Raw genomic sequence first — 22,992 nt, 5'->3', positions numbered from 1 at the left:
TGAAGGTTTACGGTTACAAGCACAATGTTTACAAAACCAAAGATGTAAACTCTCAAGTGTGTGTGTGTGTTTCCAGCAGAATGCTCTCAAGCTCTCTAACTCTTGTCTGTGTGCATCTCCACCTTTCACACTACACTGCATGGGTATATATATACCCAGCTCATGATGCCTGGTCGAAGGACCCGATAGATGGTCCGAAGGATCATCTTTCGGATAGAAAGCTTTCGAAGGATTAGCAAGGACCTCGAAAGATCACCTTTCGAGGTCTATTGTTCGAAGCCTATCTTTCGATCACCTCGAAGGATCAACAGAATCCTTCGAGTCTATCCTTCGACATCGACACACATATCAAACATATGTTAACTGTTGGCCAAGTCAAACTAGGAGGATAGTTGACTTGGTCAACTTACAGACTAACTTTGGACATCGTTTACATACAGACCGAATACAGACAAAGTACAGACACAAGTGCACCAACATCTATGTTAGTTTTAATTATTTTTTTAGAAGATAAAAGTTTTGATTCTATAATTATAACCGTGTGTTATGATGTTTTATTTTAGCTTTCTGCTGGTGTTTAGAAAATATATAATGCGTTCAAACAACTATATTCATCTTATTCTGAACTTCCAATGAATGTCGTCGCTAATGATTGTTCCTTTGCTTCTTATTTTGTTTTATCATATATTATTGTTTAAAACATTGAAGAGACTAATGAAATTCTTTTTTCCCAAAATCTTTCAGATTTCAGATGTTGGTTCTCTTACGTTATGAAAGGTAATTCAGTATTGTTCTCAATTTTACATGTATTCTTACGTTTTAAAACTTAATCCATATTGATTTTTAATTTTTTGTTACTCCTTACTTTACCTCTTTAATTTTTTTGGAATTGAGTTAGAACTTATATAATAATGCAAAACACATATAAACAACCACATTTTAATTTATAAATATATATATTTGAACATCGATAATCAACAAGCATTTAGATTCGATACCACTATTAGATATATTCAAAAATATGGTATTTGTCATGATGATATACCACTAATTGTCTTTAAGCTTAAACTACCAACGACCAAAATAAAACATGATAAGAAGAGAACTTGCATGTCCAAAAAAAAAGATACATAAAAGCAGTAGCACAAAAGAGTCATGATTTCGTCTTCACAAACACGTTCAACATTATCTTATAAGATTACATGTTAACCTACATTAATTGCATCCATGTGTGATAAGATCAGGAGATTTCCTGAACTTACAAATGTGCTATAACTGTTTTTCCTAACCGTACATGGTTGGTTGTTATGGAAAAATATGGTCAAAATATTTATATGACTACTGGATGGAATCAAATTAAAGAAGACATGAAAATTGAAGATGAACACTTTATTATCTTCGACATGATTTCGGAGTCAAAATTTGATATGATGGTTTTTAGAGGCACAGAAGATTTGGTCCGTATTCCTGAATGACGTCTTGCACGTGTTAAAGTAGAAGTTAAAGAAGAAGTTAATGAAGAAGTTGCTGCTTAAAATGTTTAGTATTAGGGTTTATAAATGTTTTCTCAGTATTACATTTTATAAATGTTTATTCTACAGACGTTTGTATCATTGATTAATCTACCCTATTCATAATGAAATTTTCATTTATTCATATATATGTATATATTTATTTTTTTAGAAACATAAATTAACAACCCGGGAGTATTCCCGGGTTATAACCTAGTATGCTATTTATTAGACGTGGTTCAATGTTTTAACGATAGTATATAACGTTTTTTTTCACAAGTACATAATACCAACTATGTGATACCAATTATAGTTAGGTTATGTGGTTGCAAGTTTTGTATCTATATAAATGCATAGAAATGATATTGAAGGTGGGAGAACCTTAATTCTTCTAAACTTGACTTCGGGAGAGGGGGTCAACAAGTTAACCAATGATAGAAGGTGGAAGTGTTATTAGAGTGGAAAATGGAGTTGTTAATTCAGACTGTGGGGTGTGGGGCTTGGGTTGGGGGAAAACGCTCAAGCCACCACCCCTTGAGGCTTGGGTTGGGGCGTGGCCCTTGGGGCTTTGAAGCCGGGCGTGGGGCGGGCTTGGGTTTGATGTGGCGGCCTCCTATTCGCCTTGGGTTTTAAATTTTATATATATATATATATATATATATATATATATATATATATATATATATATATATATATATATATATATATATATAGAGAAAGTATAATGTACTTCAAGGCTTAACCTACATTAACATACATGATAAAAAATATAACGTGCGTTATTATCATAGAACGTGCGTGATTATAGTCCCATGCGTGATTATGTGGTCCCATGCGTAATTATGTGGTCCCATGCGTGATTATACCCCTGATCCAACGGTTACCATTGTCTCCTACGTGATGTATGATAAGGCTTTTTGTATGTTAACCTTACTCTATATATATATATATATATATATATATATATATATATATATATTCTTTTAATAACTTGCCAACCCACGCGGTGCACCCACGCCCCGCCATACCTCACGGACATGTCACTAGGAGATGGGAGGGCTCGAACTCCCCGTGTCAACTCATGCCCCCAAATACTATATATAATATACGCTTGTAACCCGTTTAATATGATTTCCCTCCGCTAACTTGTGTTTGTTAACATAAAAAAAACTGAATACACGGTTGTGTTTAGTTTTTTTATTTGTTTATATTATGGTATAAATTTGTTGAAAACAAAGTTTCATTCAAAATAAATTGAGCCGTTTGCAGCGCCGGCCCGTTAGGTTTATTAACCTAGGTTAAGGCCTAGGGCCACCAAAAACAAGGGGCTCCAATTTTTTTTCTTTTCAAATATTATACTTGTTTTTGACCCATTTAAACAACGTTTCTAGGCCCATGATTTAGGATTTTACTCTAGGAGTCCACATTGTCCGTGCATGCTTCATTTCAGAGTCCAAAATCAATGTCACAACACATCAACCCTCGTTACTTGCGGCTTTTTTGAGCAACCAATGTGAAATTGATTGCAGATTGGGCGAAATTAGGGCCGACATTAAGAAAAATTATCGTTGTGGTTATTCAATGTCTCAAATCTTAATCTCAATTGCTGATTTTCAATAGGGCCCCGACTTTGTAGTTTGCTTAGGGCCTCCAAAAACGTTGGAACGGCCCTGGCCGCTTGATTAAATGGGTTAAACATGTCAACCCGTACATGATTTGTTTAATTACAGGTTAACCTGAACAGATGTTTCATATATATCCTAATCTTGTCATGGTATTTATTTATTTAATTTTATATGCATCTTGTTTGGTACAGCTGAAGGACTTGCTGCAGTTCTGTTGGTATGCACTGTTTATTTAGCCTTATCTTCTTTGCTTCATATTTGATCTTATACCAAGTTTTATTACATCTCTTTTGGATGGAATTTGGAGGTAGACATTTCTGTAAAAACTAATCAGAATCTTGATATTACAAATTAAAATATAAAACAAGCTCCCCTACTGAGTTATTTTTACCAAATTAATAATTATAGGAACAAAAACATGTTATGAGAACTTTGTGAATCATCAAATCCGCAGATAATGCGAAACTAGCCCGTATTATGGCTCGGTTCAACCTCAAGTTATGCAGCACAGATTTCAACAGTCGTGACTAACTGACTATTTCATCAACATCAGAAAAGCTATGGTAGCAGTCCATGATTCAAACATGTATATCATCATTTGGTAGTGGTACATACACATCATTTTGTTGTTTTTAATGGAGCTTTATAAATAATAACAAAAACAAATCGCTTTTAAAAGTTGTATGCATTGAAAATAAATTGTGGGTCTACTTTCAATTCAGTTAAACCAAATATAAAATTAAGAAAAAACCAACACCCAAACTGGCTTGTTATAAGCAAATGGGTCAAAATCAATCTGGTGTAAGCTATGGTCTCAAGGATTACCTTTAAGTAATTGCTAACCTTAAGATAACTACTGTAAACTAATCATCCAAAACCTCTCCCATCACATCTCTAACAAACTAATCTTTAATAAGGAGCAGTCGCTAATTCATGAAATTTGCGATCACAATCGCACTTAGCTTCTTCAATTTCTGCAACTTCTTTTTCCCCTGCAACTATATTCAACGTACTCTGCTCGTTTTCTTTCACAAGTCGTTCACGTTTATTACGCAATTCATCAATCTGACTATCAATCAACATGATGTCTATCTTGTGTTCTTGAACGTTAACACGCTCAATCTCAAGATGATCTTTGGGATCTTTTGACCCAGTTTCAAGTGCCTCCCGTTTATCCTTCAAAGAAAGCATTTCCATAAAACGGATTCTCAAAGAATCGACATCAAACCCATGGGTTTCCAGTTCCAAAAGGATCACCAGTTGATCTTGGAATTCGGTTCTTGGATGATCACACCGTAAACGGCACATGTTCTCGAAAACGCCTAAGAAGTCGACCATTTTATAGATTGCGTGGCGTTCACGGGCACTTTCGTTAAGAGTATCAAGTGGGCGAAAATGCGGATTCTGTGGAAATAAACGAAATGCTTCCATTGACCCGATGGTCTCCCAAAATGAACTCCGTTTTTCAAAACTCGGCTTTTGATCATCGCCGTTTGTGATGGAGAGTGGAATATTAGAATTCCCAGACGGTTCTTTACCTGCAAAAAGAGAAGGGTATAAGCAGAAAACAGAAACCAATATACAATCTACTGTGGATTTTAGCAACCGCCATTATTTCAACTGATACATACAGATACCCTATAATGAGGCAATCACATGCCACGTCATCAATATTCTAAAAAATAAACCTGATCTCTAAAATCAATTAGAAAAAGTGTAAGTTAGTTTCTTCTATTTGCCCTTAAACTAATGCTGGTTGCTACAAGCATGAAAAAAAACATAAAACTTGCTTCTATTTCGTGCAGTTTGATATAAAAAGTCTGATGTGGGCCCAAGTGTGGAGGAACGGGCTATTTTGTACTTGGAGGCCCAAGACCGCGTAAGAAAAGGGCCTTCACTAAAATGGCCCTAACTTGGGCTACGGGGGTCCGTTTGGGACGTGCGACCAGGCGATTCGAAGGCGAGAACGAGCTCCATCTTGCTGCAAACCGCCTACGGCGGTTTGGGTCATCGTCCGGGCCAAAAAAACGCTTATGTCTATTACTTATTTGCATTTTTATGTTTTTTGAACTATTTTGGGCTTTTTGTTTTAGGCCGTGTGTTTGGCCCGTTATCTTTTTTAGGCCCGTTTCGAATTTCAGTCTTTATTTATATGTTGCAAAAGCTAATGAGAAGATTAGAATTGAATTTTGAGAAAACTGTTTTTTCACTTCAAATTCCGTGGCCTTTGGGGTTACAATTTGGGGGTTGGGAAGAGCTACACGGGTATTCGTAGAATCAACGTGTAATCTTCATTTTTTTCGTTTCACACGCTGCATCAAAGTCACAGACTTAAACAAAAAATAAAAAGGATACAAGCTCAAAGAATACACAGAAAACTACCTGCGGACTCAAGAGAAGCTAGAAACGACCTTAAAAGAGACTGATTTTCAGACACTAAGTCGAGTGATTTCTCAACAATATCAGAAGTTCCATTAACTGATACTATTTGTGCAGAAGAATCGTGAAGATCTACAGAAACTGCAATGAGTAGTATGAAGAAGACAGATCTTTTAAGTTAATATTATACTAATTGTAATACATCTAATAATCTACTAATCTATAAACAATGTGACTGCGCACCTTGTGGTGAAGACTTGATGCTTAAACTAATCATACTTCTTCCTTGTTTTCCTTTCGCCGGTGTACTGGACTTTTCCTTTTGCTTTTTAACACTGGCATCTTCATTTTGAATACTTACTGCAAACATAATAGCAAGTTAATTTTTTTAAACAAGAGATGTGTGTGTGTGTGTTTATAATGCAAGTTAGTTAAGAAAATCGAAGTTATACAAGCCACAGAAGTCTTGCGGTTTGTGGGTTGCCTTTTGAATGTCTTTCCCCACTTTCTTATTGTTGATGAGTTGCCGTCAGTTTCCTTATCCTGCATGAGAAACCATCAGATCCACACTCACAATCACTAATTTCTGAAATAATACATGGCTAACATGTTGATTTCTATACACCAACTTATAACCGTTGATAAAAATTAAGCGAAAGCTAGCGATCCAAAAAGTCAAATAAAAAAAGGGTCAATTTCATGTATATATCATTCTAAATTTCAAAGTTTCAATATTTTAACATTTATCCATCCCAAAGCATATATAATAGAATTGATTACTTATAACAGCCAGTTTTACCGAATAATAAAAATCTATCATATCATGAAAAAGAAAACGTAGGCCTCAAGTACCTGAACGTCAGCTGTCGTAGAAGGAATATTTTCGTTAACACGGTTTCCCTTAACAGTGTTTGCAATTGTTGTTAGGGTCAGATCACCTGCACCTGTGTCATGAAAGATAAACAAGTAAAGCAAATATTATGTTTTTATCTTGCTTAATCCTTTAAATAGCTACACACCTTTAAGTAAAGCTTCCGGGCCTCTAGAATCAACACTTTTGTCTTGCTTAGCAGGCTGCACAAGTTATATGTAAAAATAACCAGATATATGCTAATTTAGTTATATATAAAAAAAAACCTTCATACATTGGTTACCAAGAGAAATTCAACTCACCGTTTTCCTTCCACGAAGAAGTCTCTTAGTCTTATCTACGGTTTGACCAACAGATTGGTTGTTGACTTCTTTACTCGGATCAGGAGAAGCAATCCCAGACTTTAATTTCTTACAAGGCTTTATAGGATTTGTCACTTTTGATCTCTTCATGATCTTGTTACACTAAAAGTTTGTTTATCAATACTAGTAGTAGGTGTCTCCCCAATCAGATGTGTAAGGTTTAAGGTAGGACTTTCACTTAATTCATCATTAGAAACAGAAACCTGAAAAAAAAACATGACAAAATAAGTTGTTTTCATAATACGTTTAAGGTAACAGTTTCTCTTAATTCAGCTTATTGTGTTCTCATACAATTATAAGCTGTTTTGAGAGTTGTTATGCACATATAATGTATATATGTGTGGGTCATCGGGGGGCAAAAGTGAAAGTGCACTAATTTTAACGTTATTTTACTAATTTCGTGAAAATAACGCCGAAAAGCGGGGGACGGTTAATCATGCATCATGTGGTGGTGTTGATAGCCGAATGACAAGGGGGTACATGAACTAATCGGCCTTTGCTGGATGATATGTGCCTTATGTCCAAGGCTTGATGCAAAACTACTATCGAGCCGGGGGTCTCACTAGAAGCAGTCTCTCTATTCCTACGGGGTAGAGGTAAGGCTGTCTACATCTTACCCTCCTTAGACCCTACCATAGCTTTGCTATTGGTGGGATTTACTGAGTATGATGATGATGATGATGATATGCAAACTACTTATTTTATTATTTATGAGTGAAATAACTTGTCTAACCAAAATGGCTTCTTTCAAAAAGCAATAAGCAGTTACAACAAGTAGATCTCAAACACCCCCTAATTATGATCAAGAAGTTAATGTCAATCAGATCACTCAATTAGATACCTGACGAGTGGTGAACCAACCGTCATCTTTCCATTCCAAATGTGATCTTAATTCCAGATGACTAAATTCTTTAACCTTATTTGTGTGTTTAAAATACACAACGTATCTACTGTAAGCAAGTTTTTTCGTAACTACTCTACTCCACCAGCCAAAATCATAGAAAGCATCTACTTTTTCTAACAAACCAAAACTTGTAACCGTAAACTGAGGAGCTGAGGGGCGAATGTGAAGATGATCTATACCAACTCTTGAAGCTCTTTGTATTCAACCAAGAACAGAATGTTGCCCGGATCATCAACGATAGTTGCAGGGAACCAAACGTCACGCAAAATTTTTTCCTCTAAAGATACTTCCACCTTTCTACCTACCCTGCAGATGAATGTTTCTGTTTTCTTATTTTTACCCAAAATAAAATGTAATCGGAACCTTTTAACGCAGATCCATCCACTACAGCACACTATCGAACAAAAATTGCAAGATTCTAATGCAGATATCACATTCAAAGCATACCAAAATTAAAATGAGCATATAAAATTAAAGCACATAACATAAATTTTCAATCAAATACAAAAACAAGTATAAATCCTCAAAAAATGATCAGGTGTAATCACTCACCAGGGTCTATCCGTCCTCGCCAAATGCAATTGAAAAACCCTAAATAATGATAAGAGACGGCGAGTGTGTGTATAATAGCAGTAGAACAGAAAAGGGGGTAAGAATATAGTGGAAATGTGCTAAAGCTAAATTTATAAAAGTGTAGCCCGTTTCTCGGACAGGGCCCATTTGATCAGCCCATTTCGGTCAACCGGATTCAAAAGTGAAATTCAGTGAAAAGAGTCGTATGCCACCTGTCTGGATAAACAGCGCAACGACGTCGTTCGGCTAAAAATCAAAGCAGGCTTGTAACTAAATGGAAAGAGGTAACAGTTGACAGAAATGAACGACGAGCTGTTCTCTCAAGTGGTAATCAAAATCTATAGAGTATAAATTGTTGATTTAGTGGTTACACTCCCTAATTATAGATATAAAGTTCTCGACAATCAGATCACTCAAATGAAAACCTGACAAGAACGATCCGTCATCTTCCATTCCACATGAGGTCTTAATTCCAAATTAAAATGAGCATATAAATTTAAAGCAAGTTAGTCACATAACATCCACTTTTTCCAACAGGAAGCGAACACAAATATGTTCGATTCTAACTCTTTGAAACTCTGGATTCATCATTGATCCCTAAGCAACTGTATTTAACCAAGCACAAACTGTTTTCTAAATCTTCAACAATAGTTACACGGAATCAAACGTCACGCAAACATTCTTCCTCTAAAAATAATTCCACCTTTAGGCCTACCTTGAAGATGAACCCTGCTGTTTTCTTATTTTTTGCTCAAAGGGAAACAAAATCAAACCCTTTTAATGCAGGTATTCTAATGAAGGAATCAGACCTACACCACACTATCTAACAAAAAAATCAAGATTCTAATGAAGGTATCACATTAAAAGCATACAAAACAGAGGAAAAAGAGTATCATAGCAAAAGAACTCAACTAGATATATCTAAATCCTCACTAACATGATCGGGTGTAATCTTATTCGTCAAAGTTTTTACAACAAACTGCAAGACAGAAGCAGGTACTTACTACATAATGTAGAAAAAACAGTGTACATACCACCGTTGCCCATCGAGGTCACATCCCAGTACTACTCCCACCTGAACACACTTAACTATGGAGTTTTTATGTGCTCCAAAACCAACTAAGCCCAAAACGCGTTGATGATTTAAGAGGCATGACATTCCTTATGAACCAAGAATCTCTCCTGTGTCCACGGATGATGTGGGATTTGCCTAGGGTGTTGCAATGGTCCATGTTAATCTTTGTTGTATTGTTACACCCCCTCCTGATCCCTGAAAAATTGTATTCAACCAAACACAAACTGTTTCCCAAATCTTCAACGATAGTTACATTGAACCAAACGTCACGCAAATGTTCTTCCTTTAAAAACGCTTCCACCTTTATTCCTATCCTGAAGATAAACCATAAACCTTGTTTTTTTCTTACTTTTGCCCAAAGGGAAACAAAATATAAACCATTTTGATGCATAAATATCCCCTACACCACACCATATAACAAATAATTCAAGGTCCTAAACAAGTATCACATTAAAAGCATACAAAACATAAGCAACACAGTATCAAACAAGAGACATAAAAAAACACATATCCTCGCAAAAACCATTGCAGCAAAGAATCATTTACTTACAAGTTACAACAAACACACACAAATGCAATCGAGCTAAAACTATTAAAAAACCGCAACCTGTTTCTCTGAAAAAAAAAACATTTGCCATCAGCCCATTTATGTCGACCCGGTTTCATACATGAATTTAGTAAAATTAAGGTTGTTACTGACCCAAAATAAGATCATTGGTAAAGATGCTCAAAACGCTTATCACTGCGCCACCCTTTTAAGCAAACATGAAGGTTTGATGAAAACTTACCTCCAATCAAACTGGCTTGGTAATAAGCAAATGGGTCAAAATCAAAATCTGGTCTAAGCTATGACCACATGGATTACTATTCAAAAAAACCATGCCAGGCCTTTAAGCACTTGCTAACCTTAAGAAAACAACTAGAAACTAATCATCCAAAAACTTTTCATAGTATCTCTAACTTGATAATTTAAAAGGTGCAGCTGCTAATTCATAGAATTTGCGATCATATTCGCACTTAGCTTCTTCATTTACATTAACTTCTTCTTCCCAAGCAATGATTTTCAACGTACTTTCCTTGTTTTCTTTCACTAGCCGTTCACGTCTATCACGCAATTCATCAATCTGACAATCAGTCAACACAATGTCTTTGTTGCGTTCTTCAACTTTAACACGCTCAATCTCAAGATTATCTTCGGGATTTTTTTCCCAGTTTCAAGTGCCTCCAGTTTGTCCTTCAAAGAAAGCATTTCCTTCAAACGGATTCTCAAAGAATTGACATCAGACCCGTGGGTTTCCAGTTCCAAAAGGATCTCCAGTTGATCTTGGAATTCGGTTCTTGGATGATCACACCGTAAACGGCACATGTCCTCAAAAACGCCTGAGAAGTCAACCATTTTATGGATTACGTGGCGTTCACGGGCACTTTCCTTTAGATTTTCAAGGGGGCGAAAATGCGGATTCTGAGGCCATTGACCCGATCGTCTCCCAAACTGAACTCCGTTTTTCAAAACTCGGCTTTTGATCATTGGCGTTTGTGATAGAGGGTGAAATATTAGAACTTCCAGACGGTTTTTCACCTGTAAATGGAGAAGGGTATAAGCATAAAACAGAAACCGATATACAATCTGTTGTGCAGTTTGCCTTAAAAAAGTCACAGATATTAACCAAAAATAAAAACCATACAAGCTCAAAGAATACACAGAAAACTACTTCAGACACTGAGCCGAGTGATTTCTCAACAATATCAGAAGTTCCATTTACTATTTGTGTGGAAGAATCTTGAAGATCAACAGAAAACGCAATGAGTAATATGTTTTAAGTTAATATTATTATTATTATTATTCTTATTACTACCTTCAGACACTGAGCCGATCAGGAGAAGCAATCCCAGACTTTAATTTCTTACAAGGCTTTATAAGCTTATCATTGCTACCAAGATTTGTCATTTTTGATCTCTTCATTGATCTTGTTACACTACATGACTACAAGTTTGATTATCAATGCTAGCAGGTGTGTCCCCAATCGGATTTGTAAGGTTTACGGTAGCCGTTTCTCTTAATTCATCATGCACAACACCATTAATAACAGGAACCTGAAAAAAAAATATGACATAATAAGGTGTTTTCATTATACGGTTAAGGTAACGGTTTCTCTTAATTCTACTTATTGTGTTTTCATACAATTATAAGCTGTTGTTAGTATTGCTTATTAAAACTACTAATCTGCTAACTGTGTTTTGGTATGGCAAGTAAGCAATAAGCTGTTTGGAGGTATTTGTGATTACTTATAATCGAAACTGCTTATTTTATTATTTGTGAGTGAGTGAAATAACTTGTTTAATCAAAAAGCAATAAGCAGTTACAATAAGTAAATCTCAAACACCTCCTGACTAAAATCAAGAAGTTAATGTCAATAATAAGATGACTCTATTAGAAGTAGTGAACCACGTTTCATCTTCCCAATTCCAGATGACTAAATTTTTTCACCTTATTTGTCAGCAAGTTCTTTGGTAACTACCCCTCCACCACCCAAAATCATAAAAAGCCTCCACTTTTTTAACAAATGAATTTGTTGATCCCCAAAATCAGGAGTCAAGGGGCGAATGTGAAGATGATCTACACTAAATCTTTGTATTCAACCAAGAACCCATTGTTGCTCAGATCTTGGACGATAGTTGCAGGGAACGAAACGTCACGGAAACGTTCTTATTTCATATTTTCTTCATCAAAACCCTAATTTTTTAATCCCTTAATTTCCCCCCTTTTTTTAATAAGAAAATATGAGATACACGACTAACCTTTTAAATTCATTAAATTAAATTAAATTAAATAGAGATTTATAAAATATGAAAATAAAAACTAAAAATATATGAAAATAGTTTGGTTCGATTAATGATTCACTTATTGCTCATTCTAAGAGACTAACTTATCAAAAAAATTTAATTAGAAAAAACTACGCAAAATTAGGCTCAAATTAAAGAGAATAAATACTCGTTTTTATAGTGTATTTTTTTTTAAATAATAACGTACAAAAAAGTTATGTTTGTTTAATAATCGTGGAGGTAATTAGTCTTTTATAAGGAGATAAAGTGTAACTACTAGTAATTTTATATAATTTTGTTAAAGATGAGAAAATTAAATTGTAATTAAGATGAGGGGATTAAAGTGTAATTAGTGTTTGAAATACTAATTAACCCTCGTTTTAGGTTGTACATTCTTAATTTTTTGATATCTTAAAATGTCCTTATCTCAGCATTATATATAGTATAGATAGGTTCGCTATCAATTGGTATGGTAAAAAGTTGCTAATAATTTTGTAGTGTAGTGATCATTCATGTCATAAGAGCATCCACATAGTCGAGTTTCATATTATACATTAGGTATCATATCATAACAAGTTGCTAATAATTTTGTATAGCTTAGTGATAAATAGTCTAGTCATTCATGTCATAACAGTACCAATACTTTAGTATGCATGAACATATGATGTTTTATCTTGGATTGTATTATTGGGACACCCAAGGGGCTTATTTTAACACCCTATATACGACTCGTATAGCCCTATACGAGTCATATAGGGTTAAACAACTCTCAAAGTTAGATATCTTCTGCCATATGGGAACCCTATACGTATCGTATAGCTCTATACGATGCGTATTCGGTACGAGGTCTACAATGACACAAGTGCCAAGTGCTAACCAATGTTGAATAAACACAATTTGCTCCGAATACATGTTTAGCGACTTTTGACTCATTTAACCAATGTTGGATCAATCTGGTCTAAAGATATGGCCACATGGATTACTACTATTCAAAAAACCATGTCAGGCCTTTAAGTACTTGATTACCACTACTATAAACTAATCATCCAAAACCTCTTCACATCTCTAACAAACTAATCTTTAATAACGAGCATTCGCTAATTCATAGAATTTGCGATCACATTCGCACTTCGCTTCTTCAATTTCTGCAACTTCTTTTTCCCAAGCAGCTATATTCATCGTACTCTCCTCGTTTTCTTTCACAAGTCGTTCACGTTTCTCACGCAATTCATTAATCTGACAATCAATCAACATGATGTGTATCTTGCGTTCTTGAACTTTAACACACTCGATCTCAAGATGATCTTCGGGATCTTTTGACCCCGTTTCAAGTGCTTCTCGTTTGTCCTTGCAGGAAAGCATTTCCATCAAACGGCTTCTTAAAGAATGGACATCAAACCCGTGGGTTTCCAGTTCCAAAAGGATCTCCAGTTGATCTTGGAATTCGGTTCTTGGATGATCACGCCGTAAACGGCACATGTTCTCGAAAACACCTGAGAAGTCGACCATTTTATAGATTGCGTGGCGTTCACGGGCACTTTCGTTAAGAGTATCAAGTGGGCGAAAATGCGGATTCTGTGGAAATAAACGAAATGCTTCCATTGACCCGATGGTCTCCCAAAATGAACTCCGTTTTTCAAAACTCGGCTTTTGATCATCGCCGTTTGTGATGGAGAGTGGAATATTAGAATTCCCAGATGGTTCTTTACCTGCAAAAAGAGAAGGGTATAAGCAGAAAACAGAAACCAATATACAATCTATTGTGGATTTTAGCAACCACCATTATTTCAACTGACTCTACTTATCATTTGTTGAAATGGCAATATCACATAATAAGAAAAAATATGTGAAGGCAATCACTTGCCACGTCATCTATATTTGAAAAAATAAACCAGGTCTCTAAAATCGTTTAAAAAAAAGTGTAAGTTGGTTTCTTTTATTTTACGCTTAATCTATTTGTTGGTTGATAAAACCATGAAAAAACGTAAAACGTGCTCCTGTTTTGTGCAGTTTGCCTTCAAAAGTCACAAATTTTTAACCAAAGGTAAAAGCCATACAAACTAAAAAAATACACTATAAACTACCTGCGGACTCGAGAGAAGCTAGAAACAACCTTGAAAGAGATTGATTTTCAGACACTAAATCGAGTGTTTTCTCAACAATATCAGAAGTTCCATTAACTAATACTATTTGTGCAGAAGAATCGTGAAGATCTACAGAAACTGCAATGAGTAATATGAAGAAGATAGTTCTTTTAAGTTAATATTATACTAATTGTAATACATCTAATAATCTACTAATCTATAAACAAAGTGGCTGCGCACCTTGTGGTGAAGACTCAATGTTTAAACTAATGATATTTCTTCCTCGTTTTCCTTTCGCCGGTGTATTGGACTTTTCCTTTTGCTTTTTAACACTGGCATCTCCATTTTGATTACTTACTGCAAACATAATAGCAAGTTTGTTTATTTAATCAAGAGATGTGTGTGCGTGTGTGTATAATGCAAGTTAGTTAATAAAATCAAAGTTATACAAGCCACGGAAGTCTTGCGGTTTGTGGGTTGCCTTCTGAATGTCTTTCCCCACTTTCTTATTGTTGACGAGTTGCCGTCGGTTTCCTTATCCTGCATGAGAAACAATGAGATATACACTCACAATCACTAATTTCTGAAATTATAGATGGCTAACATGTTATGGAGTAGATCTATCATATTATGGAAAAGAAAACGTTGGCCTCAGGTACCTGAACGTCAACTATCTTAGATGCCAATAGAAGACTTGATTGAGGTGCCTCGGGTTCATCCACATTTTGAGGACTTTTGGAAATCAACCGCTTTGATGTTTTGGTTTGCGAAGCCGTCAGTGCCTTACATTGCAAACCTATAACAACAGGTGAAGGAGTATTTTCGGTAACAGGTTTTCCCTTAACAGTGTTTGGAGTTGTTGTTGTTAGGGTCAAATCACCTGCAGCTGTGTGATCAAAGATAAACAATTAAAGCAACAGAAAAATATTATGTGTTTATCTTGTTTAATGATATATAATGAAATAGGGGATGGTTCAAATGAAAACCACTTTTATTGCGAAAACTAACTAAAAAAAGCCTAAAAAACACACAACAATTTTTTTTTCAATTTTTTTATAAAAATCGCTAGTTTTTTTATATAAAAAAAAACTTTTTTTCAAAAAAAAAAAAAAATTGTAGTGCACATGTGTAGTACACATACACATGTGTAATATTACACACATGTGTACTACAAAAAAAAAATTTTTTTTGGAAAAAAGTTTTTTTTTAATATAATTTAAATAGCGAAAATTGGTATGCACAAAAAAAATTGGTATGTTTTTTAGGCTTTTTTAGTTAGTTTTCGAGTTTTCGCGATAACTAGTGGTTTTCATTTGAACCTTCCCCTAATGAAATAATCGTTTAAATAGCTACGCACTGTTATGTAAAGCTTTCGGGCCTCTAGAATCAGCTGATAATTTCCCTTTCTTTCTTGCAGAAGTAATCATAGGAGGCTTCAAATCAACACTTTTGTCTTCCTTAGCAGGCTGCACAAGTAATAATAAAGATGCTACTTTACTAAAATAAAACTTCATATGTTGTTTACCAACAGAAATTCAGCTCACCGTTTTCCTTCCACAATGAAGTCTCTTAGTTTTATCTACGGTTTGACCCGCAGATTGGTCGCTGACTTCTTTACTTGGAACCCCATTTAGCTTTAATTTCTTACATTTAGGCTTTATAAGCTTATCATTGCTTGCTGCTTTTGATCTCTTCATTGATCTTGTTACACTAAAAGTTTGTTTATCAATACTAGTAGTAGGTGTGTCCCCAATCGGATTTGTACGGTTTAAGCTAGGACTTTCTTTTAATTCATCATTAGAAACAAGAACTTGAAAAAAAAAAAAAAAAAAAAAAAAAAAAAACATGATATAATAAGTTGTTTTCATAATGAGTTTAAGGTAACAATTTCTCTTAATTCGGCTTATTGTGTTTTTATACAATTATAAACTGTTTTGAAAGTTGTTAGTATTGCTTATTAAAACTACTTATGCAAACTGCTTATTTTATTATTTGTGAGTAAAATCACTTGTCTAATCAAAACGGCTTCTTTCAAAAAGCAATAAGCAGTTACAACAAGTAGATCTCAAACACCCCCTAATTATGATTTATGATCAAGAAGTTAATGTCAATCAGATCAATCAATTAGATACCTGACGAGTGGTGAACCAACCGTCATCTTTCCATTCCACATGTGGTCTTAATTCCAGATGACTAAATTCTTTAACCTTATTTGTTTGTTTAAAATACACAACGTATCTACTGTCAGTGAGTTTTTTCGTAATTACTCCGCTCCACCACCCAAAATCATAAAAAGCATCCACTTTTTCTAACAAACCAAAACTTGTAACTGTAAACTGAGGAGCCGAGGGGCGAATGTGAAGATGATCTATACTAACTCTTTGAAGCTCTTTGTATTCAACCAAGAACCGATTGTTGCCTAGATCTTCAACGACAGTTGCAGGGAACCAAACGTCACGCAAAATTTCTTCCTCTAGAGTTACTTCCACCTTTTTGCCTACCCTGCAGATGAACGTTTCTGTTTTCTTATTTAACGCAGATCTACCCACTAGAGCACACTATCTAACGAAAATTGCGAGATTCTAACGCAGATATTACATTCAAAGCATACCAAAATTTAAACGAGCATATAACATTGAAGCAAGTTAGTCACATAACATAAATTTTAATCGGATACATAAACAAGCATAAATCATCAGATGATTGGGTGTAATCACTCACCAGAGTCTATCGATCCTCACCAAATGCAATTAAAAAAACCCTAAAAATGAAAAGAGACAACGAGTGTGTGTATAATAGCAGTAGAACAGAAAAGGGGGTAAAAGTATAGTGGAAATGTGCTAAAGCTAAAAATATAAAAGTGCAGCCCGTTTCTCAGACAGAGCCCATTTGCCATCAGCCCATTTCGGTCAACCGGATTCAGAAGTGAAATTCAGTGAAAAGAGTTTTATGCCACCCGTGTAGATAAACGGGGCAACGACGTCGTTCAGCTCAAAATCAAAGCAGACTTGTTACTGAACGGATAGAGTTAACAGTTGACAGAAATAAACGACAAGCTGCTGTATTAGTTGTTGATTTGGTGGCTACACCCCCTAATTATAGATATAAGGTTCACGACAATTAGATCACTCGACCATTTAATGCAGATATATCCCCTGCACCACACTCACATAAAACTCAAGATTCCAATGCAAGTATCACATTAGAAGCATACAAAACTGAAGCAAAAAAGTATCATAACAAAAGAATTCAACCAGATACATAAACAAGCATAAATCCTCACAAAAACAACTGGGCGTAATCACTCAACAAAGTTTTTACAACAAACTGAAGCAAAGAATCATGTACTTACTACTTACAACAAACACACACAAATGCAATCGGGTGGAAATGTGCTAAAGCATCCACTTTTTCAAACAAACCAAACTTTATAACCATAATTATAGGAACCGGGGAAAGAAAGCGAATATGTTCTATATTAACTCTTTGAAACACTTAATTCACTATCATTGATCCCTGAACAATTGTATTCATCCAAGCACAAATCGTTTCCTAAATCTTCAACGATAGTTACAGGGAACCGAATTGTTACGTGCCATTTTTTGGAACCACTCCCCATGTTCCCATTCACCCATGTAGTTACCATTTACTTTGCAGTTAGTTATCTAAGTAGTAGATTAAAGTTATCATCAATTTCTATGAGTTAAGCTTATAAAAGACTATTTGTTTTTTCAAAGTTATGTTATGAATTAAGTCTCACTTATCTCTCTATTTTCTTATGTTCTTTCTATTTTCTATAAACACCATTTTGGTTCATATCACAAACGTCACGCAAATGTTCTTCCTCTATAGATACTTGCACCTTTACACCTACCCTCAATGTTGTAAAACAAGGTTACGGAGGCCGACTAATCGCTACAAGATAGGGTGCCAAGGCAATTTTCTTCAACTCCGCCTAATTATTCGGAATCAATCAAATGCGGTCAACCTCGACTAGAAATTGATCTAGTCGATCAACTCGAGCCGAATCTGACTTAAGAAAAATTAAACATATGGCCTATGTCTATAATATTAAAGAATGAATATCAATTTTTGAATTACTTTAGTATTTGGACATGTATATTTTTTATTTATATTGATATTCACATATTTTGTTATAAATATTAGTAAACTTTGATGCAGACGACCCGGACCAGCCTGTGGACCGTGGACCTGACCCGTAGGGTGAAGATCGTTGCAAACCCGGACTCAAAGCCAGCTCGTTTATGAGTTTATCTCTATCTTATTTTATGTTATTATCTCGTATTTGAATTTTGATTTTAGTAGTTTTATCCCTTGAGTTGTTAGCTATTTCCAAGGGACGTTTATTTCTTTATATTCTGGAACCTAGTTTGAGATGTTTAGTTGGTTTTTTTTTATCAAAGAATAATATGGCTTTGAGTTCTTGAATTTGAAACCTTCTGTTCCCACTTGATTGCTCACAGAAATTGCATCAGTTGGTATCAGAGCACAGCAAGAATCAATGGCTTTTCGTGGCAGAGCACCTCGACATCCTCGTAGAGACGCCGACCGAGGCAACGAAGATTACGCGAGAGACCCACGAGACATCGCAGAGATTGCGAGGTTGCAACAACAGGTCCGGGATCTGCAATTGCAACGGGAAGAACAAGATGAGGAAACCGAGACTGATACTGTTATCTGGGATGACCATGGAGGTCAAGGGAACCCTTTTGGACGTCGCGGACATCGAAGGGAATCAATTGGTTCAGATTCACTTCGAAGTCTAGGGATTAAGATCGAGATTCCTGAGTTCGATGGCAGAGCACAACAGGATGATTTTATTGACTGGCTTAGCACGGTGGAACGCGTCTTTGATCTTCGGGAAATTTCCGACAAAAGCAAGGTGAAACTTGTTGCTGTAAAATTACGTAAATATGCTTCCTTGTGGTGGGATCATGTGAAAAAGAAAAGAGCTCAAGAGGGGAGATCAAAAGTTGAAACCTGGGCAAAAATGAAAAAATTATTACAGGAAAAGTTCTTACCAGTGGATTACCGCCAAGATGCTTTCTTGGAGTATCATAACCTCTCCCAACGGACATCCACCATTGAGGAATTAATTGTTGAATTTGATAGGCTACGCATGCGGTGTGGAGCCGAAGAACAGGAAGAACAAATCATCGTGAGGTTCCTTGGAGCGCTACACTCCGAAATCGCGGATATGGTACAGCTCCAACCTTATTGGAACTTTAATTATGTGTGTAGGTTGTCTTTGAAGGTGGAAAAACAACTTAAGGTTAAGAGCAGAGGCATTTTTTCTAAACCAGGCCCAATCAAAGCCAAGGTATCACATGCCCCGGTATCCTCCTCATCAGCGAACCAGTGTGGTCAAAGCAAAACAGAAGTGTCAAGCGGTTCGGGAAATTCGCCCGGCTTAAAAGTGACCCGTTGCTTCAAATGTCATGGCATAGGACATTTCGCGAGAGATTGTTCTAATAAACACATCGTTACCTTTACGGAGGATACTCTTGATACTTTACCTATTTATGATACAGATAACGATAATGAGGCAGAAAAAGACACGAGCGGGGAAATTGTTTATCCCGACAAAGGAGAATCACTAATTGCTCAGCGGGTCCTAAGCACTAATAATATGCCAGCGGGTGATGACACAAGATGGCTCCGAAACAACATTTTTCGGACAAAGTGCACGTCCAAGGGAAAAGTTTGCACTATCATTATTGATGGTGGAAGTTGTGACAACATGGTCGAGAAACTTGGCTTGAAAGTGGAACCCCATCCCGAACCTTACCAGTTAACTTGGTTGAAGAAAGGCAACGTCGTTAAGGTGACTCATCGTTGCCTCGTTCACTTCTCCATTGGCACCCACCCGTTATTCTGACGAAGTATGGTGTGAAGTTATTCCGATGGACGCTTGTCACGTACTATTGGGGCGATCGTGGCAATATGATAGACACACGAAGCATGATGGGTTCAAAAACACGTATTCATTTAAAAAAGATGGCATCAATATCACCTTAGCAACTCTGGATACACGGGAAACGGAACCGAAGCCTTTATTCTTACGAAGTCAGCCTTCCTTGATTTCACTAGACACTCTAAATCATCTTTTTTTGTTTGCCCTTGTCATCGCTGAACAAAATGAGACAGCGAGTGGAACACCGGTTGACGTATGACCCCTCGATGAGTTTAAGGACGTTTTTCCCGAAGAGATGCCAGCTGGTTTACCTCTGATTCAAGAGGTCCAACATTGTACAGATTTTGTACCAGGTGCGGTTATCCCAAATAAACCGGCATACCGAATAATCCTAAAGAGTTCGAGGAGTTGCACATAATTCCTATGTCTATAATATTAAAGAATGAATATCAATTTTTGAAATATTAGTAAACTTTGATGCAGACGACCCGGACCAGCCTGTGGCCGTGGACCTGACCCGTAGGGTGAAGATCGGTGCAATCCCGGACTCAAAGCCAGCTAGTTTCTGAGTTTATCTCTAGCTTATTTTATGTAATTATCTCGTATTTTAATTTTGATTTCAGTAGTTTTATCCCTTGAGTTGTTAACTATTTCCAAGGGACGTTTATTTCTGTATATTCTGGAACTTAGTTTGAGATGTTTGGTTGGTTTTTCTGTTTTATCAAAGAATAATACGGCTTTGAGTTCTTGAAACCTTCTCTTCCCACCTGATTGCTCACAGAAATTGTATCAGACTTAGAATCTTTGAAATACATATAATTTCCCCAAAACTAATTTCTTTATAATTTATCATGTCTGATTACCCTCCACCTAAGCCGGGCACTCGCAACTCCACAGTACCTAGCAAATTCTGCAACCATGCCTATCCTGAAGATAAACCTTGATGTTTTCGTACTTTTGCCCAAAGGGAAACAAAATCAAAACCATTTAATGCATATATATATATATATATATATATATCCCCTACATACACCACACCATCTAACATATAATTCAAGACCCTAAATACAAGTATCACATTAAAAGCATCCAACAATCAAAACCAGCATATAAAACCAAACCAAACCAAACTCCAAAACAGTAGCATATCAAAAGAATTCAACCACACACAAACAAACACAAATCCTCACAAAAAGAAAAAAACAATTGCAGCAAAGAATCATGTACATGTACTTACAACAAACACAGACACAAATGCAGTGGAGCTAAAACTATAAAAACGCAACCTGTATGTCGGAAAAAACCCATTTGCCATCAGCCCATTTCAGTCGACCTGGTTTCAGACATGAATTCTGTGAAAATAAGGCTTGTTACTGACCGAAATTAAACGATCAGCGGTTCTTTGAGACGATTATCGAAGCTGTTATAGAAAAGATTGTTGCTTTATGCGTCGTTTTAGTCGTGGGAGTGGAATTCAATAGAATGCTTTTTGGTTGACAAAGGGTTTTTGATTCTTGTTCTGACAGAATCCCAATTTCTAAAACCCTAATTTTTTATATCACTTCCCACCTTTTTTTGAAATAAGATATGAATAATCAAAACGTTACAACACGTCCGTTACGAAGAATATTGTGCTTATTTTAATGTAGCAACTTAATCAAATATTATGGATTGAAAATACATGTTTATTTGGTTGGTTAGTAATTTGATATGGTTTGAACATTCTGTTATAGGGGTTAGGTTCATTTGTGAACAACCCTCTTGATAGTTAACAATTATCAGTGTAAATCAATGGCCACGATTTGATGATGAAAATACACTAATGTATCTTACGATTTGATGATGTAAGTCAATGGTCAGGATTTGTTTACTCAGATCACAAATACACTAATGTTCAGTCTAGAACCCCACTCTATCTTATCGTTGTAATCATTCATGTGATTTCAACGTGATTTTAAGGATAAACATTAGGTATAGTTTGTAGTTGATGTGTATGAACATGCTATGTTTTATGTTATGTGATGCGTGTCAGTGTATATATGTTTTTAGATATATATTTAAGCCCTTTTTACACTTTTAGCCAAGTTTTAAATTTATAAAACACGATATTCACTAACACTAAACACACATATGGGCAAGTGCACCCATCGTGGACGTAGTATAGTGTTGGTAAGATATCGAGGTCGTCCAAGGACACAAGAGCTTTTAATACCGGTTTATCCTCAACGTCTAATCAAATCAAAAAGTAGAAAAATGATTTTAAACTAAGAAAATAAAAACTAACTAAATGCTGAAAATAAAAATAAAAAAATAAAAACAGATAGACAAGATGAATCACTTGGATCCGACACGTGTATTAGTATAACCTTTGATTATTTTCGCACTTTTGCACTTGTTTAAGAGATTATCTTAGTTATTGTAGTAGGCCCCTCTTTTGAAGGCGACGTTACCCTCAACCCAGTAGTTTTAGTCAGCAAGGATACAATCCTAAAGGGTCGGATTATTGAAAGATAATGAATTAAGTTATTAATGCAAATTATGGTAGGCCCCGCTTTTGGCGGTGACGTTACCCTCGGCTAAGTAGTCTGAGTCAGCAGGGATACAGTCCTAAATAGCCGGGTTATAGTATTAATAGTAGTTAACTTATGAGGGGGTCAAAGAGTTTGGATCCTCGCCATCCAATACCTATGGGCATTGAAGGAGATCCTACTAAATTTGACCCAGGTCCCAAGCAGGACCTCTAAACGCTGAACAAGGGCAAGACCCTTACCAAACCGTTCCCTTAACCCCCGACCAGGTAGCCAACATACCTCCATATAGACCGTGGAGATATGAATGGTGAAAATCTTT

The 22,992-nt window shown here is 35.9% G+C and overlaps 2 protein-coding genes across 9 annotated transcripts; both read right to left on the bottom strand.

Moving 5' to 3' along the window:
* Positions 1 to 3,808: 3,808 nt before the first annotated feature.
* LOC110921678 (DUF724 domain-containing protein 3) lies at positions 3,809 to 12,037 on the bottom strand. Of its 4 annotated transcripts, none has more exons than XM_022166028.2 (11): positions 11,789 to 12,037; positions 11,157 to 11,394; positions 9,260 to 10,879; positions 7,590 to 7,958; positions 6,689 to 6,951; positions 6,535 to 6,589; positions 6,368 to 6,459; positions 5,968 to 6,058; positions 5,759 to 5,875; positions 5,519 to 5,656; positions 3,809 to 4,674 (listed from the first exon to the last, which is right to left on the bottom strand). In XM_022166028.2, exons 5-11 carry the CDS (start codon positions 6,836 to 6,838, stop codon positions 4,046 to 4,048), a joined length of 1,272 nt encoding a protein of 423 aa, XP_022021720.1. In that variant the 5' UTR covers positions 6,839 to 6,951; positions 7,590 to 7,958; positions 9,260 to 10,879; positions 11,157 to 11,394; positions 11,789 to 12,037; the 3' UTR covers positions 3,809 to 4,045. The 4 variants fall into 4 exon arrangements, with proteins under 4 accessions (XP_022021720.1, XP_022021721.1, XP_035834424.1 ...); XM_022166029.2 differs by having other exon boundaries at positions 7,832 to 7,958; XM_035978531.1 differs by lacking the exon at positions 7,590 to 7,958.
* Positions 12,038 to 12,990: 953 nt separating this feature from the next.
* On the bottom strand, positions 12,991 to 21,750 carry LOC110921677 (DUF724 domain-containing protein 7). 5 transcript variants are annotated; one of them, XM_022166024.2, is made up of 9 exons: positions 21,429 to 21,750; positions 16,340 to 16,709; positions 15,565 to 15,673; positions 15,088 to 15,093; positions 14,867 to 15,003; positions 14,657 to 14,747; positions 14,448 to 14,564; positions 14,208 to 14,345; positions 12,991 to 13,832 (listed from the first exon to the last, which is right to left on the bottom strand). In XM_022166024.2, the coding sequence occupies exons 1-9, from the start codon at positions 21,455 to 21,457 to the stop codon at positions 13,204 to 13,206; spliced, it is 1,626 nt and encodes a 541-aa protein (XP_022021716.1). In that variant the 5' UTR covers positions 21,458 to 21,750; the 3' UTR covers positions 12,991 to 13,203. The 5 variants fall into 5 exon arrangements, with proteins under 5 accessions (XP_022021716.1, XP_035834423.1, XP_035834422.1 ...); XM_035978530.1 differs by lacking the exon at positions 15,088 to 15,093; XM_035978529.1 differs by having other exon boundaries at positions 14,208 to 14,336; positions 14,867 to 15,093; positions 21,429 to 21,749.
* Between the last annotated feature and the right edge of the window lie 1,242 nt (positions 21,751 to 22,992).

Source organism: Helianthus annuus, chromosome 10 (assembly GCF_002127325.2).
Source record: "Helianthus annuus cultivar XRQ/B chromosome 10, HanXRQr2.0-SUNRISE, whole genome shotgun sequence".
NCBI classification, from domain to species: Eukaryota; Viridiplantae; Streptophyta; class Magnoliopsida; order Asterales; family Asteraceae; genus Helianthus; species Helianthus annuus.
The sequence above is the reverse complement of the archived record's forward strand: the minus strand, read 5'-3'. Positions and strand labels throughout refer to the sequence as shown.

Excerpts from the sequence above, each read along its gene's own strand:
- LOC110921678 (XM_022166028.2), bottom strand. The coding sequence starts at position 6,838 with ATGAAGAGATCAAAAGTGACAAATCCTATAAAGCCTTGTAAGAAATTA. Across the intron at positions 6,460-6,534 it reads CCCGGAAGCTTTACTTAAAG|GTGCAGGTGATCTGACCCTA; the intron begins GTGTGTAGCTAT and ends TTCATGACACAG. Across the intron at positions 4,675-5,518 it reads AGCTTCTCTTGAGTCCGCAG|GTAAAGAACCGTCTGGGAAT; the intron begins GTAGTTTTCTGT and ends CTCTTTTTGCAG.
- LOC110921677 (XM_022166023.2), bottom strand. The coding sequence starts at position 21,457 with ATGGCAAATGGGTTTTTTCCGACATACAG. Across the intron at positions 16,710-21,428 it reads GGGTTTTTTCCGACATACAG|GGTAGGCAAAAAGGTGGAAG; the intron begins GTTGCGTTTTTA and ends GTTCATCTGCAG. Across the intron at positions 14,748-14,866 it reads CTAAGATAGTTGACGTTCAG|GATAAGGAAACCGACGGCAA; the intron begins GTACCTGAGGCC and ends TTTCTCATGCAG.